The 18871-nt window shown below is 42.6% G+C and overlaps 1 protein-coding gene across 9 annotated transcripts in view; it reads right to left on the bottom strand.

The window, feature by feature from the left end:
- FAM135A (family with sequence similarity 135 member A) overlaps positions 1-18871 on the bottom strand; it is a 1883908-nt gene that overhangs the window by 488142 nt on the left and 1376895 nt on the right. For all 9 annotated transcript variants that reach the window (XM_069606210.1, XM_069606209.1, XM_069606213.1 and 6 more), the window contains one exon: positions 14619-16977. In XM_069606210.1, the coding sequence (XP_069462311.1) occupies positions 14619-16977 (2359 nt within the window). The remainder of the gene's footprint in view (positions 1-14618; positions 16978-18871) is intronic.

Below are 18871 nucleotides of genomic sequence, written 5' to 3'. Positions count from 1 at the left end.
GAGATCAGAGGAGAATGGGGTCCGTTCGGGCAGGGCTGATTGGCAGGGGGGATCACCAGAACAGCGTTTTATCTATGCTCGCTGAGATTTTGACTCGGGGGGTAGGTGTCATGATGCCCGCTCCCGGGGAGCCGGTTCAAGCCCTGCGTCCCCGAAAGCGGACATCCAGTCCCCAAGGAAGGACCCAGCAACCCCATATAGGGGCCCTTTGGACAGTGTCCTGGCGCCCATGGCGCCAGGCTCATAAAAGACATCAGTCCTGGCGCCATAGGCGCCAGGCTCATTATGGGAGTGCTTGGGTGCACTTACCTGATGCAGACCATGCTGCAGGATCCCGGCCTCCTTGAGGCCTGAAAGGAACTACTTTACCTGTGGGACTAATTTACCATCTGGGCGTGGTCGGGGAAGGATACATACCTGATTGGAGGAAGGATACATACCTGGAACTTCTTCCAAGGCTATTTAAACCCCACCCGAACAGCCACACGTGCTTCGCGTTGTTATGCATCTAGCAGCTGGACGCTCACCGTGTCTGCTCCTGCATCCTGACTTCTGCCACGCCTGCCAGCATCCTGGATCACCTGCAAAGGAAGAGAAGAAGAGAACAGAAGAAGGAAAAGTCCTTACCTGCTAAATCCGCATCCCGGAGACATCTCGCCGACAATCCTGAAAAGGATAACTTATTTAAAAGCTCATCGCGTCGATCGCTGCAGCGCCGCATTCCACTCACCTTTACAGGGCGCCTCCATGTTCAGCAGCGATCATCCGGATTGGCAGTCACGCCCCAGCGCCTAGGGAGAAAAAGACCAGAACAAAAGGTGAGAGAGAGAAGGGAATAAGGAAAGCTAAATCTCCATGTTAAGACTTACCTGTTGATTCATTCCCTCTTCATTTTGGGTCCGCGCCGCATCCTGGCATTTCCGGACCCCGGCCCCTAAGGGGAAAAAGAGACATCAGCGTTAATGAGCGAATGAAAAGACATTACCAAAAAACGCTCATTAAAGACTTACCTGATTTTTACAAGGATTTCACCTCTCATCTCGGGTCGGTGCCTGTACCCCGGCATTCCGTACCCCGGCCCCTATAGGGAAAAAGACACTAGCATTAGTACATTAATGCATGGACACAAGGGGAACCTCTTATCAAAAAACGTACCTGGAAGCCAAGCAAGTTTGGTTCTCACCAATCCGAAAATCCAGTGAAGTAACTGGATACCAACGCGCCCCTGCATCAGAAGCAGGATGGAGAGCTCGTCCTTCCAGACCCTAAGGTGAGACGCTACGAGGAATCACAGAAGGGTTTCGAGGAGGGTGAGAGGGGAAAGTGGGAGGCCGATTGCATTACCCCGCAGACAGTTAATCCCCTATTTTCGCCTACAGAAGGATACTTCTGCGAGCCAGACAAGCCAGATTTGGGGGCCCGGTCCAGTCCGTCTTCCGAACCCTGCGCATCACCTTAGAAGAGGTCACAGCAGCGCGAACCAGGCCAGCGCCTCCGTGGGAGTCAGGTGAGCGTAACAGTAGGAGCACAATCTCTTTAGTCAGAACGAGTGTCGGTTAGCGAGCTGGAACACGTGGGTGGGTTCCTGTTCCTTTAAAAAAAATAAAAAATGTATTTGTGTTTGGTTTACAAAATATAAACCTTTACAAAAAGAACACAAGATACATTTTTTTACAAAAGGAAAAGATTCAAGATCAGTTAAAACAATTAAAACCGTATATCTAACACAAAATATACATCCAAGCTGATGTTATGCCATTCCTATCTGAAACATACAAACATTTACATACATACATATAGAAATTATCTCTTCAGACAAGTTTTCCTTTTTACATTTGTTCAATTGTAGGAATTATTTGGCTGCAGGCAGATTACAGACTCCGGTCAAGAATTTCGCAGTAACCAATTTCAATGCATTCAGTTTACCATTAAGCATATTCCACCAAAAATCTTCAATATCTACTCTGGACGGATCATGAACAAATCTACCAAATTGCAAGTCTTTGGATTACCAGTGCCTGACAGTTTAATAACAAATGCTTCAATGTTTCAGGTACATCTTTACTGTGACGAAAACGACAGTTAATTCTCTGTGTAGTACCTGAGCGAATTTCTAAAATTTCCCATACCAGCAAAACGTTGAAGCGGAATCTCATATAGGCAGCCCTCCTTTTAGGGTCAGGGAATTTAATTAGATATGACTCCGGTGTACCCATTTTTTTTTCCATCATAAATGATCTGATTATAGATCCTGGAGGACTCCACTCTTTCCATAGACTGCATCCAATCCAAGGATTGAAGTTTTTCCTTAACTCTCAAGGGGTTAAGGATCAAAGTCTCCAATGTTAGACAAACTGAATCAAGACAATTCAAACAATCTATTTGAAGGTTCAACAACCACTTTGAAGTCGAAGAACCGGTTCTCAATCTACAACCCATCAGTGCGTATAAGGTGTTCTCTTTAGCAATGATTACATTCCGATAGAGGTTTAGCCTTTTCAGCTTGATTTTATTGTCTAGTGACAGAATACCCAAGTCAAAGCAGATAGCTGACATTGGAACTCCCTTCGGTAGACAGTACAGTATTTTCCACCAGATTTTGGATTCCAGTTTGGTGGCCAGTTGGTGTGTTGGAAATGGTAAGATTTCAAAGCCATGTAGTAATTTAGGTAAGACTTTAAGAGTGTAAAACTTGATTACCGGGGTCACTGAATACTTACAGTATTTAGCAGCAACCTTTTGCATTTGATAGATCAATTTGTCTGCTTTATCAAGGTAGTAATTCCAATACATGTGGAGCCACTGAAGATCGGGAAGCCCAGATAAAGTGATCTAACTTTAAGCAATGGGTATCCCTCTATCTTCCATCTGAAAGTGGGGAGTTTTTTCCGATTAGTTAGTGTAATTACAACAGATTTTTTCCCATTAATAGACAGGCCATTATTATCCACATATTTTGAAAACGCCAGCAGTTTCTGCTGGAGACCCACAGGGGTAGAATCGATCAAGAGTATATCGTCTGCATAGGCTGTCCAAGATATTTTCCCACCCTCAATCCTCGGTGTGACAAGTGATGCTGCTGTTATAGGCCCATCCACATCTCTTATGTATAGGTTAAAGAGAGTGGGTCCAAACAGGCACCCCTGTCGCAAACAATTACCTGTTTGTATAAGCCGTGACAAATCCCCTGAAAGGTTTAATCGAATTTGAATGGAAGAGTCTTCATGTAAATTAATGAGTATGGTCAGGAATTCAGACGGAATACCCATTGACGCCAACTTGGACCACAGTCTTACCCGATCCACCTTGTCAAAAGCAAGGGAAAGATCGATTGAGGCAAGATATATTGGGGTGGTGGCTTTCTTACACGCCTTTTCCAAAAAAAAAACAAAAAAAAAAACAAAAAAAATGTAAAAATTAAGCCTCCTATTTCGGTGCCCATCCCTTTTCGGAAACCAAATTGCTGCATGCAAAGTATCATATTTTCTACCATCCATTCCTCGATTTTCAGAAGGACTATTCCTGCAAATACTTTTGAATCCGCATCCATGATAGATATCGGGCGGTAATTATATGGGCATCTTCTGTCCCCTTTTTTGTATATCGGGACAATATAGGAGATCCTCCAGGAGGAAGGGATGGTGCGTGTCAGCATGATGGCTGAGAACAATATATAAAGAGCCTTAGCCCACAGTTCTGGGTTTCTCTTGAGTACTGTTAGTAAGCCCATTAGGGCCTGCAGCTCGAGAGGGATTAGAAGCCTTAATCTGTTTTTCTATGTCTTCGACATCAAAATTACATAGCCTAGAAACAATTAAAATGGGAAACTGGCTATCTGTCATAGCGAACTTTCCTTCGTACAAGGTGGAAAAATGAGTGGCCCAGATATCCTCTTGGAAAAAACACAACCTGTGTTTTTTCCAACGAGTTTATTAACGTCCAGAAATGCCGGGCAGATGGATCCCTTAACGCGGTTAGCATTGCTGTATTGTCTATCTCCAGCATATACATCCTATGGCATTTCAACCAGGTTTTTTTTGCTCGTTTAATAGACCTGATTGCCATTAACTTTATATCCTGTTGGTTGGATTTTTGGATTGCTCCAATTTGTTGATTAGTGTTGTTTTTTTCGCCCTAACCATGGGATGGTAAATATGAAAATGTTGGGGTCTTATATTTCCAGTTTTTTTAGGTTTTATGGAACTGTCAATTAGACATTTAACATATTCACAAAAAAAGGGAACCGAAAATAGTGTTTGTCTTGTGGAAAGTGTCATACAGTGGTGCTCATAGAGAAAGATGGAATTTAATTTTCCTATGTTACCATCATGCCATCTAATCCTATTCCCCCTCCCTGCATGACGCTATCATAGGAGTTGGGAGGGAATCCTGGATCTGTTTGCCAGAGTTACAATACAATTTAGCCTCCAAGGTTCTATGATCGCTTGAGTAAGATGTCTTGTGGAAAGTGTCATACAGTGGTGCTCATAGAGAAAGATGGAATTTAATTTTCCTATGTTACCATCATGCCATCTAATCCTATTCCCCCTGCATGACGCTATCATAGGAGTTGGGAGGGAATCCTGGATCTGTTTGCCAGAGTTACAATACAATTTAGCCTCCAAGGTTCTATGATCGCTTGAGTAAGATTCATCCACACAAAAGTCAACACAGCGAGCTGCAAGTCGATCTGATAGAAACATATAATCTATTGTTGATTTTTGTATGCCATTCAACCATGTATGCTCATTTGCTGAGGTTTCAAATAGAGTTCATATGAGTGAGTCCCCAGGAATGGAAAAGTTTGGACCAGATGTGCCCCTGCATACTTTTACGAGAAGTGGAAAAGGGAGCCCCATCTATCGGTCCCGAAATTCCCATAGATCTAATGGAAATAGAACCCATTCTCTTAAGCATTCCCACGCCATATTTGATTTCTGAGTTAAGATCACCCAATATTATGATATCAAGACCTCTATATTTGAACAACATGTTCAAAAGGCAAGTATTAATGGATGGCAAGATTTTTTCCGTTGCATTCTTTAGCGGATTATAGTAAATGTTCATTACTAACATAAGACTCAAACAATTCAAATTCCCATATTCCAGTATAGTCACCAAGATACCGCTCACAATATTTAGAGATTCCATTATACGCGTCCCATTTGCCATTTTTACTGCTGTTAATAGGCCAGATGGTCTACCAAGGGGCCCAATTGTAGCGTATTGGTATCTACATTCAAAACCGTCCAAATGAAGCAGAACTCTCAACCAGGTTTCTTGGATACAAATTACATCCATGAACTTAAATTTGGTACATACCACATTTGAGGTCATCAAAATTGAATGACCCCTAGAGTTCCATGAAAGAATTTGCCAGCTCTGCTTAAGGTCTATACAACTAAAGTTTCTTTTGCATGGTTTGGATTTGAGAGATAGATTCTTGCAAGGATAGTGCTAACCATCTCCAATCTTGGTCATCTCCTCCTCTTGTCGGGATATTTACATCCCTACTCATACGACCCTCCTCCCACCTTGGTGGCGTGATGGGTTTCTGATCTTTGGTGTCCCTATCGCTATCCCAACCATAACTAAAGATAAGGATATCGTACCCCATCTTGTTAAAGTGCTCCATCTCCTGGATTATGAGGTCAAAGATGTTTTAAGACCTCGGGACTATTCTCACATAATCCGTCCGCAAAGGGTGAATAAAGTCCACCAGACAGATATCTGCCGAGGAGATTAGTCTCAATTTTGGAATCTCATTAAACAGTGAGAGGACACAAGCCCTATTTAGGGAGGGTGGACCACCAATATCACAGATTATATAGCAAAATGCTTGGATAATCTGGAAGTGCTGGTAGCCGCCAGTTCATATTACGCAAGTCACTATCTTTAATGTGGATTGGTGGTATTGGCTGTTGGATAGAACTAGCATCCCCATCCTGATAATGTTTTGTTTGACTATTACTGGAATTAAAGGGTTGTTCAGATAAGTTCCCTTGGACCCTTTGTGAGTTCTCCCCCGTACTTGGTTGGATTATCCGAGTATGTTATTTCAGAGACTGCTCGCCTTGCATATTAGTGGGGGAGGCCTCCTCGTGGTCCTGGTGGAAGTTACTGTTTCCTTCCTCCTGACTTTCCCATTGATCCTGATTTTTAAGCTTAGATGCATCTGGTAACAGATCCAATAAAATGTTCTTAATAATCGTTGGGAGGTCACTATTATCTTTCCTCAGTACTTCTGCTAATTGTTGTGGAACAGTTTTTAACCCCAGTGATACTTGGTCCATGTCCTCCCTTTTCTTTATGTTAGCTGGTTCCGTTTCTAAATTTGGAGCCTTGACCGGCAGAAGCCAGGAGACCACCTCCCTTGTTAGTAGGGGATCCAGATTGCCGACCCGTGGTTGAGAGGTAAAGCCCAATCTATTAGATTCCAAAGATGTTGTTGGGACTTCCTCTTTCTGATTTCGGATCTGCTGCGGTAGGATTTGACTTGAGGTAGATTTTTCCAGTACTGTGTAAAAGCTAGATAATTGGAGCTGTTTTACTTCTTCAGTGTCCTCCCCCTTCAAACTGGGCGGGAGTGATTTGTTTTCAGGCCCAGAAGTTGTATTTCCACCTGTAACACTCTTCCTCCCCCCTTGTTTTATCTTTGTATTTTTTGTTTTTTGTGATTTTTTATTTTTTTTATTATCCAGGACAGGACTTGGAGGGTTTAGGACAGGGCTAACATTATGCACCTACAAAGACATTCGACTTTCTTCATTAAGCTGCATCAAGTCTGACAGAGCCACCTCTTTTGTCAAACCTTTGCATTCTTTGGTTTTTATTTGTAGCTTGTCCGGAAATTGGTTTTTCTTTAGCTGCCTTTTTTTTGCTTTCAGAGCCAATCGTTTTTGGCGTCTTGAAAGCGAATAGCCCTCACATTCTTGCATTGATACATCTTCTGTATTTTGAGAGCCCGCAAGTGAGTTCTTTACATCTTTGGACTTTTCCAGAAGATCTGTTGAGACTGATGGGCTATCTGGAGGATCATGAGGGGATTTTAGTATCACCATGTTCTTTTCATCCTCCCGCCAGTTGTTTTGAGGGAAGAGGACTGAATCAGAGTAGATACTCCCTGTTCTACTTTATTCATTTTTTGATAAGAGTTCTTTCATTATCGTTAGAATTTGTTTTTCCCCTTCATCACATGTTTTTAGAATGTTATTTGCAGAAGCAAAATCAGTCATTGTTGATTTAGTTGTTGTTACTGCTAAACTATGGCTTGGTCGATTGTTCAAGGATACACAAGTCTGAGAACTCTGGGATTTAGCTGTCACATGGAAGGGTAGAGTAGGTTTCCCCACTCCTGGGATATCGGTACCGATTTTGCCCATTAGGAAACCTTCCACCCGATTGAGTTTGGCTTGTGAGTCTAATACAACCCGTTTCAGATCTCTGATTTCCCAGTGAGTCAATTCATGTCCCTTATCCAGGAGATTTAATATCCTAGAGATTACTGGCAAGGATTCCTCAAAGTGGTCGTCGTTCCCCGGATTTGGGGAACTAGTCAAAGAACCCCTAGGTGGAGGTGAATGATTTCTGGGCTCGGAAGTAAACATTTCATTATGCACCCTTGGACCCGTCTCACCCTCTTGTGTAAGCAAGTCTGTATTTTCCTCCAAAGACCATTTTTGCCCCCAGTCCTCACAGAAAATTGATGCTGAGGGGAGAGGGAATTTCGCATTGGCAGAGAATATTCTGTGTGGAGTTAGGGTCTGTATTCGAGGAAGGGTATTAAAGAGATGAACCTTGTCAACACCATTACGTGCTGCGTTGACTGGGGTGGAAGGTCCTCTTGAGAGCATTACACGTTTGCTCAGTTCTAATTTCACAGTTTGTGACATCATTGATACATCCAGTTTTGTATCCTCCGACTCCACCAGTTGCTCCACAGACTGTTGTTCAGAATGAGTCTCTCGAATACTCAAGAAACTTGTCTGAATGGGAACTTGTGAGTCAAACGATAAACCCACTGGAGTAAATTTGTCATAATCATCCTCTGACTCATTTCCCCTGTCCCTTGCATGTACCTGTGCGATCATGTGAGTTAGTTCCACCTCCTGTATAATGGCAGTTTTTATGTGATTGTTTACTGCCGCATTCCCAAAAAGGTCACTGTCTGCCCCCACCTCCCGACTCACGTCCTTAAAGCTCTCTTTTTGTTCATTTGTTGTATCACATTCTATCTCCCTCTCAGCCTCGAGTTTAGCCATATCACTTCCGTTATTTAATACCGGGGAGCATTTGGCCTCATTTGATGGATCAATGTTAGGGTTTTTTGGAATTGGGGTCGGAAGACAAATTTTCCCATTCTTAAGACTGTGGCCATGTCGGAAATTTACAGAAAAAACACTTTTCCCATTAACCGGCACCTCACCTCCACACAGCCGCCCAAAGCCCTCACCTCTAAGTTCAAGCAGTGCCTATAACATGGGGAGGGCTGGGAGCGAAAACAGTGAGGGGGGAATTCTATGAAATCAATGAATGGAAGGGAAAAAAGAGGGAAAGCAGAAGAAAAAAGGCTCACACTAACAACAATGGCGCTCTGAGAGAAAACTAATCGTGCGCCAGCAGGAAATCAATGAAAGAGTTGCTAATGGATGTATTTACCCGAGTTGTTTAGCCCACTCACCGCGCCTCACCCTCCCACGCGAACAGCCAAACAGCACACTTGGTGACACTTGGATGCGCGCGCAGGATGTGCGTTCATGGAGGTTTTATAGGTATTTCTGGGAGTAGTTTGGTGAAGGTGCGTGTCTATGACACGCCGTGTATCTAGGAAAAAAAAAAGAAACTTGTCAGAGGGCGGATGTTTAGAATCTAAGGGGCTTACGGGCGGGAAGGAGTCAACAGCTCAGCCCAGCCCAAACTCACTACTAGCACACTAAAGCCCAGCCCAGCCCACAGGCACGTAACAACACAGACTTATAATTGCTTGTATGGATAATTACTGTTGTTGCTGAAGTCCAAGAAGCAGCGTTTCGCCGCATGAGAAGAAAAAGGCTTCCTCTTGTGCATACAGCCTTTTTGCTGATAGGAAAGTCAGGTTATTCACAAAGTCCCATCAGAGTCCGGTCCAAACGGCAAACAGCACACTTGGCGACACTTGGATGTTCCTTTAAAACTAAATCTATGAAAGAAAAAATATTTGGTCGCAATGATATCATAATATTCCAGGAAACATGGTTGGTAAACTCTCTGCAAATAGAGGGCTTTACAATTTTTCATCAACCAGTGGTGCAAAAACTAAAAGACAGGCCTTCGGGTGGACTAATGATAAACCCCCCCCCCCCGTAATACCATAGTAAGTGAATCAGAAGTAATCTACAGCAACAATACGGGTATACTGGCGTGCAAACTAAAACATAGAACCAGTGAGCCTCAATTAAAAATCATTGCGATCAGTATTTATTGGAACCCTGCCTGTATCGGTCTCTCAGTCTTTCTGGAATATTTGGCAGCATTATTAGTCAAAGTTAATCTAGAACACTCAGGGAATCATGGAATTATTGCAGGAGATTTAAATACTCAATGCATCCAGACCCCATGCAACAAGGAAAGTTCCAGACAGAAAAGGATTGCCACCATGGGAAGGCGATGGGTGGAGTTCTTGACTGACTGGAATGTAAAAATGCTAAATAGAACAGTGGAGGGTGATGTTCCCCCAGTAGCACCATGGCATCAAGGTAAATCATCCTCCACGATGGACTACATCTTTCTTTCTCCCTTATTATTTATTTCTAACTTATATAGCGCAGCCACTGACCCGGGGGCTAAAGGGCGCTAGACAAACAAGACATATACAACAAATAACACCTCTAAATGACAGAATCAGTATGTCAGCGAGATCTGGCAACAAACAAGAGCATTAGTTAAACAAAATAGTTTTTAAACCCTTTCTGGATACTCTAATGGAAGTCTCTTCTCTTAAGATTGACAGGCAGGCCATTCCAAGTGGCTGGAGCAGCAGAGAAGGCAGAAGTTTAATGTAATATGCTGAGGAGGCAACAAGGCTGCTGACCTGTGCCTTCATGCTCAGGTTGCAATCCAAGAAAACCCCTAGCGTTTTTACCTTCTTTTTGACCTCTATAATACAAGCCCCAATTCCGAGTTGTGTGTACTGACCTTCCAGTTTACGGGTTTTTGGTTCTGTCCCTACTAGCATTAACTCTGTTTTGCTCGTATTCAGCGACAGACCATTGGCACACATCCATTTTTGGTTAAGATCATAAATCCTGTTAATATTAGTTTCATCTTCTGAAAAGACACCAGTGAGAGGGATGACACATGGAGTGTCATCGGCATAATTTGTAAACTCAAAACCATTGGTGTCCAAGAAGTCCAGGAACGGGACAGTAAAACTATTATAAAATATAGGGGAAGAGGCAAGCTCCCTGCGGTACTACCTGTGTCAGTTCTTTAGGAATAGCATCTGGTATGGCACTGCTCACTCCCCAGAAATGTCCCCCTAAGTACGATTTAACCCATTGAGCTGCCAAAGTCATGAATCCCTCATCAAACCTGGCGACCAAGGCAGTGTGGTCCAAAAGGTCGAAGGCGGCAGAGAGATCCAACAGCATCAACATACTCGTTTTTCCTTGGTCCATATGTTGGAGGAGTCTAGATTTTAAATCCAGCATGGCCATTTCTGTCCCATGCTTTTCTCTAAAGCCAGATTGCCTCTGATTCAAATTGTTGACAGTTCTCAGGTGGGCAAGTACTTGTGTGTATGACACTCTAAGATCTTCAGCAAAAATGGCGAATTAGAAATAGGGCAGTAGTTTAGAGGATCACTAGGTGAGAGGTTAGATTTCTTCAGCAGCGGGGTAACCCACGACTGCTTAATGCAACCCGGCACCGAGCAATCTCTGAAAGATGCATTTATGAACCTACAAAGAGTGGTAATCCTAGAAGTTGAGCATGCTTTAATAGCTAATGCAGGACATATATGATCCTTGCGCTTAGAGGGTTTAAGTTTCTCTATGATCGCCATGAGGTTGGCTTCACCTATAGGTTTAAAAGAGAAAAACTCTCTGGTTTCCAGATCTTAGGATTTGGCATATTAGAGTTTTGTTCTTTTTGTATGTCAATTTTATTGGATCGTGAGATTCCATCTTCTATTTTACTAAGTATTACGTCCATGGCCTCTTGCACCAGATTGCACCAATTAGCATCTCTGGTGATAGTATACTCGTTATTTTTTTTTGTTTCCGGCTCCCTGAAAACTAAAGCTCTTTGGGTTGAGACTGAGTTTTGGCAATACGATCATCAAGATAGACTCTCTTAGCCATAATAACAGCCTTTTTATAATTTTTAAACGTGAGTTTTATATGTTTCTTTATCACAGTCCAGTAGCAAGTTTTTCCATTTGTATAGGGATTTAGTTTTATTGCTTTTCATTTCTTGCAGGCCTTCGGAGAACCAACTATTAATCTCTCTCTTTATTACCTTTTTATTACGCCAGGGTCCTATAGTATCTACAGCTTTCTGAATAGTATCCTGATAGCAGGCTGTAATTTCTTGGGCTGACCACTCATCGTTAGTTTTCTCCTGCAAAACACAGATCCATGGATCTAGGGCTGCTGTGGTCAGCTTTTTATGGTTTCTACAACAAATAATGCTGGTGGGGAGTTTTTTATTTATACACAGTTTTTTCGGCGGGAATCTCGAACGGGATAAAAAAATGGTCAGACAAGGGACAAGGGCTAATAATCAGACTGGTGGGGGTTAAATTGAGTCCCAACAACCAGTCAAGGGCATTCCCCTTTCACATGAGTGGGTGCGTAAATATATTGAGAAAAACCCAAATGTGAAAGGGCCCTAATCAAGTAATTTAGCTTGAAGGTCACTGGTAGCTCCAAGCCAATAATTAAAATCGGCAAGCAGTAAAACTTTGGCTAACGGTTTAAAAAAAGAGAAGATCAGATAGCCGATTAATAAAATCCTTCATTAAAATTGGTGGCGATAAATAAGTATGATGCTCACACTATTCCAGCAGGTAAATAACTGCCCAAAAAGAGCACAAATTGGTCTTGCATATACTAATCCCAACATCAGCTCTCCATCTCTTTGGAGGCAGAACATATGGTGACAACGTGACCAGTTTTTGTGCTCCCTTTTTAGTTTTGTGGTTTTCATGTTATAGGTCAGAGGATTCAAAATGGACTTTCCTAATTTTCTTAGATTTTTTCTCGGGGCTCTTTTCCTCACCAGAATTCTTCGTCAAATACATAATGAATCACTGGCTTCCCTGTTTGGTGCTAAAGGGGGATTTGTTGACCATAAGAACTTCCCAAGGGAGTCAAAGGGTGGCATATTTCCTCTAACACTGTTTCTGGAATCTCTTAATTTGTCATTTAGTTGTTTACCATCATTTTAATATTTTACCAGCCTGTTTTACCCTTGGTTAACTATTACTGGTTATAGGTGTCAATCGATAGCTGTTATAGATATTCCAGAAAGAACCACTACTAATCGAGCATGGTTGCTTGTGCCTCCATTTTCTACAACGCTTTTAATCTAGCAAACAGAGATCGCCTGTGGAATAAATTGGAAGGCTGGGGTATACCAAAGCACATTCTGGCAATGCTATTAGATCTCCACTTAGACACTACCATAAGAGTAAGATTAGATGTACAGGGCCATCCGTCAGACCACATAAAGGTGGAGAGGGGAGTAAGACAAGGATGCATGGCTGCTCCCCTTTTATTCAATCTTTACCTGGCAGACATAGGGATAACATTGGACTTAGTGGCATTGGCCAGCGCTAGAATTAACGATTGTAAGATCAGTTGGTTGGCCTATGCGGATGATATCGTCCTATTAGACAAAACAGCAGTAGGTTTTACAGGGCCTGTTAAACACAGTGGGCAAATACGTCAAAGATAATGATCTATCAATTAACCCAGGCACATCAAAAGTAGTGGTTTTCAAAAGAGCGGGTAGAAGGATCCAGAAATTCCAATGGACGCTGGAAGGTCAAACGACCCCGATAGTGGAGGAAGTGACTTAACTGGGTTTTATTATCTATGCATCACCAACAATTGCCCAAATTAGTATAGCTTCCAGAGAGAAGATCCTGCAATTAACATCCCAAATGAAAAAATTACTGGTAAAATATTGTAATTATTCTTTCATTCCAGTAATTAAATTCTATACAGCCAAAGTAATCCTAGTGATCCTCTATGTTCTAAAGGCTAAACCATTAGCATGGAATTCCAACTAGCAAAAGAGGGAAGCCCTAATTAGGAAGAATGTCTTTGGTCTCCCCCAGAATCTATCAACATGCTGTTTGAGATACAAACTTGGTTTGAGATCATTGAGATCTCACGCGGAATGGAAGTTGGTATCCATCACCTAATAATAACATCTGAGGCGGATACACTATGTGGACATAAAAGATCACCTCAAACAGTCCAAATCGGTGGTGCTAGAAAATCTCAACTCCATGGTACATGGGATATTGAAGGAAGCAGAAAGTGATGTAGAAACATTACTTAACAATCCACAGAAAGTAAAAAAGAAAATAGAAAGATTGGATTGAATCACAACCATAGAAGCTATGCGTAAAGCAACTTTGGCTGGATCGCACTACATTTTTGACAAAATAACTCTTTCTGCCTAAATACCCCAGACAATTTCCGGTTTGGAGGGCAAAACAGATCTTCCTTAGAATTCGCTTGAATCTAATCCACACAGGAGAAGTACTCACCAAATGGGAGAATGATGCACACAAACTGTGTAGGTTATGTAACGATCCCAGGAGTCAGACCATCAGACATCTATTAATGGACTGCAAAGGAACTTGGGATGTTAGAGTGAAACTCCGGAAATCGGAAATGTTTTGGGACAGAGTGATCGCAGGCCATGAGACAGCACTTACGTTGAATGTGGTACAAGTACTACAAATGTATGGCTTAATAGAGAAGTAATGACAAGGGGAGGTAGTGAATAAGAAACTCCAAACTATGAAAGGAGTTTAATTCTTAGTATGTTTTACTTAAACTGACGGGTAGGGATGAATTGTATCAATGTCTTGTTGACTTTATTTTCTTCATTTTTGGTGTTTTTTTAAATCTTTGTAGATTATAACTATGTTATTAAGCATTAATTGGATAAAAATGTGTAAAAAACCCAAAGATGTTCGAACACAATAAAAAAAATAAAAAAAGATGCATAGAATACATTTCCTGGAGGCGTAAAACATAGCTACTAATAGTGAACTTGGGTCACCTAGCCACTCATGGGTCATTTATTACATCAGCAAAGGCAGCTTAGATTGGGTCCTCTCTTTTAGTGCCCATCATAAAAATATAATTCACAAATTTGCAACTTAGTTATATTTCATCGGCAATTTAGTGATAGATTCATAGGTCCTAGAAGCACCGGCAATATTTTATTGAGGCACTGTATAAAGCATATGAAGTAGGTTAATGATCTTTAGATTGTCAATGTCACCATAATGAGTGATGTCAAGATAATACGATTACATATAATACTAAAAGTAAAACGTAACATGTACACATTTCATTCTGATTTTCATATCATTGTTTAAAAACAGATCTACTTACGCCAGCATTTGCATTTTTGGAGAGCTTTCATACCAGGAAAGACATGACGTGGAACTTAGGGTTGTGCTGCTGGGTTGTTTTGTAATTGTGTCTTGTTTGCTCCTGGAAGGAATGGCAGTGTTACAAGAAGAATCCCTATGTGCAGAGGAAAAAGACAAACAACCTGGTGTGCACACACCAGGCATATTCAGCCCATCCTTTAAATGTTCACTGCTGATCAGCTCAGATCTGAGAATATTCTCTGTAAGAACATGTTGAAACTGATACTCTGCAGCTGTTGTTCCATTTAAGGAGTGCTCTGTTTCCTCATAGAAGCCATTTTCAATCATTTCTTGATCTTGTTCTTCTTCATCCTCCTCCCCTTCCTTGGGTGGAAGGGAAATCAGCTTATTATCACAGAGGACTTTCTGGGGATTTATGAAATTGCTATTTTCAGCAGTGCTAAAGTCCAAAATGTCTGTGCTGCTTCTGGAGCCAAAATAGTTTTCTATGAGCCCTTGCTTAACCACATCTGTGCTAATGGAAGAGGAAATGTTAGTGAGAGCAATGGGATGTTCACTTTCAATTTCATAGAGGCCTTCAGTAATGACTAGTTTTCGTTCAAAGGCATCATAAACGTCCTCAACTCTGTTCTTGTCCAAACAGATATCTGCATTGCTTGAAACAGAACCAGAAATGACGCACGGTTCTCCAAAGTGAATAGCCTCAGAATTCAAGTGGACCAAACCCCCTGAAGCCTTCAAATATCGGTCCATGTTCTGGGACTCTCTACTAATAATGCCAATCTTTGACAATGGGGTGGGGACACTTTTAACCTCATTTGTCGTATCTTCGTCAGAAGGGGCAAACTGAAAGAGATCTCGGATACTTGGGTGTGAGGGGTGCAGCGGTAAGGATTCCTTCTCGGCCAAGCCAGAAAACACTACACACTGTGGCTGTACAAGTAGACTTGATTTTTTGTCATCACATTTTGGCAAGTCTGCAGCTCCCAAATCGAGTACAGTTTTGCTGTCACTCAACTGGAATTCAGGCACAATCGAAATCTTTGAATTTTCATCAGGTGACAGATCATCATCAGAAGGAAGGGAATTTATGGATGTCAAGGATGACTGTATTTCACTTAGTGCGCTGGTGCTCTCTGTAAAATGGCTTTCTCTTGCAGTTCTTATGGTGCAATCTGGTTTTAGCAAAAGGTGAGGAAATGTTTTGTCATTGCTGTGGGAACCTGACTCCAGCACTGTGTCACAAGCAGCCTCCAGGTTGGGATGCATCGCAAAAGAACTGGGTTCACTCTCCACTCCTGAATCAGAGAACCTTGAGGAGGCACATGTGACACTTCCATCAGGAATCTTAATCGTGTCCCCAGTGACCACAATGTGAAAGTCCTTATTAAAGTGAGAAGGATGGCTGTTTTTTATTCGTGGCAATCGATCCCCATCCACTATTAGTTTAATATTTGAATCATGGCCAGCCTCCTTTTCAAATACTGAGTCCTGTTCTGTTCTGAGAGTTTCTCCTTTTGCAGGTTGAAAGTTTGTCACCTTAAAATCTTCTCTGAAGACCACGTCTTGCTGATGATCTATCCTTGAACCAATCATGACAGTTACTTTCTCTCCGATGTAAGGGTTTGTGTTACTTGGTTTGACCTCAATTGTTCGCACTCCTAATGGAGATGGTTGATGGCCATGGCAGTCTTCAGCTTGTCTTGTAGATGGCAGAATGTTACTCACATGAACAAATCCAGGACCTGCCTGAGATGTGCAACTAGCACTTACAATAGAAGTGTCTGACACTGGACTTATCCTGCTCGTATTGCAGGAGGCATTCAAACTTTGTTGATTACTGTCCTTTATTGTGCACAGCTTTTCAGTTCTTGCTGCATTAGAGGGCAAAGACTGGTGATCATTCTGAATTGTTTGTACCGGATAGGCGGGAACATCCACAGCAAACTCCTGTAGAAAGGGATCCAGCCCTCCCCCTCTCTCACTGATTGAAGGCCTGCCTTCACAAGATTTGGAAGTGTCCTCTAATGTTGCACTTTTCAAACATTTATAACCCACCAAAACTACAGTGTCTTTGGAGTTTTGTTTTACTAGCTTTTTTGAGTTCTCAGCTTTCATAGTTCTCATGAGTTTAGCTTTCGCTTTGGATTTGTTAGCCTCATCGTTCTTCCCTTTCAGAGGCCATGCAAGCTGTTTATCGCACTCCATAGACCAAACATTGGCTACGCCAGCAGGTCTCATTTTTGAGTCCACGTTTGAAAATCCACCTTCAGGGTTTTCATCATTTTCAAGCTTATCCGACTTAATGGAATCTAATCGCTGCATATTCTGCACTCCGAACCAGGGGCCATCAAGATCTTAACAAAAGAAAGGAAAAAAAATAATCATACTCACACCAGCAGGCAATTAACATATGCAAACTAATTCAATTCAAAACACAATAAGAAACATTTAATTGTAACATAACAAAGTTAACCTTTTTCTTAAATCTAACTTTTATCATTGTCCAAGTGGGAGTATGCATAGCACTTGTATTTACTGATCTTTACAATGTTAGCTGACTGGTTTGGACTCCCTTCACCAGAGAAAAGAGTACAACAAAGAAAGTAAGTTAATTAAGTGAATGTACATACATGCACATTTACAAGGCGTATGTGTTAGGATGTTGCTCTGCATGTGTTTCCTTGGCCCTTCCAAGATGGCCGAACTGAACTGATCCACCATTCTACCTGGTCTGGCCAGTCTCTCTCTCCCACTGGTTGCCAGGCATAGATGGGCCAATAGCAGCAACCGGGAGGCGGGAGCCGGCAAAGATCACTAAAGGCCCTCAACAAAGGCCCCTGTCAGCTTACATGGCGCTTCACGAGTCTCCTTACACAGCCTATACCCTCCTAGAGGCTGCTACCGTTTGGACTATTAGACAACCATGTCTCTTGTACTGCATTTTACATGGATTAGCCCCTCCTCCTGAATTCACTTGGTCTTCCTTCATTGCTGTCTCTCTCAGTTCACCTTGTTATGTACTCAATTCCTATTCATTTCTGCATTCACCTTTACCTCTAACTCCCACCTTATTCCTTAACTACAGGCCCTCTATTGTTAATTTGAAAGTCAAACTTGGGTGTTTTCTGCATTGAATCTTTGAAAGCAAAACTTAGGTGAATTTTGTATTGTACCTTTGCCTATTGATTGTAACTTAGCCCATTGACTACTACTTACCGTTGTGCTTCATACCTCTCCCTCTGCCTCCTCCCTCTACTCACCCATGGCGCGCTCTGTTTCTCCCATCTATTTCAACTGCTTCACTATCAACTATCCTTCCCTTCTCACCAAGTCTGGTAAAAAAAAGTTTAAAAAGGATATCTTGGCCTCTAACCCTGGTCTCCCTATCGCAGATACCTATTCCAGCGCCTCTTCCAGACTGACCCTCACCGACATTCTCTTTGTCGTTCCTTTGCCAGATCTATGGAGCCCTCATATGATCTCTGTGCTCTGTCCGGTCTCCTCCTCCTCTCCCATGGTGGCACTCGCTGGGAAGTTCTCATGGGTCACTTTGACTCCTCCAGAGTCTTCCTTAATGCCTACCTAAATGGCACTGTCATGGTCCAAGGTCCTCAGGCCAATATCCTCCTCTTCGGTAGGCGCTTCCTTCGCCTCATCAACTTCCTTTCATCTCCTGCTGTCCCTTCCTCTCATTCCTTGGCCATTTCATCCACTCCTACCCTTCCTCTGCCCCACTTCAGGCTACCTCCACTCCTCTGCAGGGCGTACCTCTGATCTGCACCCCTCCCCGGAAGGTCTTTAAGGCTGGCAACATTCTTCATCTTGCCACTCTCAACTCTCGGTCTGCTGTCAAGCACGCCTCTGACATCTGTGATCTCCTCGAAGAACTGGACCTCAAAGTCCTCTGTCTAACTGAGTCATGGTTCACGGCCAGCTCTGTCACTAGCTTTGACACTCTCCTCCCGGAGGGCTACAAGATCCTCTCTGCACCTGGACTCTCCCGACCCAGAGGTGGTGTAGCCTTGATCTTTCCTGAGTGTATTCCTGCCACTATCATCCCCACTCAGATCTACCCTTCCTTCGAATGCCTTGTCTGCAGGCTCTTAATCTCTCCTAGCCACTCTCTTACTGTTGCTACTCTCTATCAGCCCCCTGGTCAAATCACCTCTTTTCTGTCCGAGTGGGCTGACCTCTCCTCCTCCCTCCTGGCCTCAACCACTCAACTCCTCTTCCTTGGTGATCTCAACA

This window comes from Ambystoma mexicanum, chromosome 4p, assembly GCF_040938575.1.
Source record: "Ambystoma mexicanum isolate Mex_15411 chromosome 4p, UKY_AmexF1_1, whole genome shotgun sequence".
Lineage (NCBI taxonomy): Eukaryota > Metazoa > Chordata > Amphibia > Caudata > Ambystomatidae > Ambystoma > Ambystoma mexicanum.
Note: the sequence above shows the minus strand (reverse complement) of the source record. Positions and strands in the feature narration are given on the sequence as shown.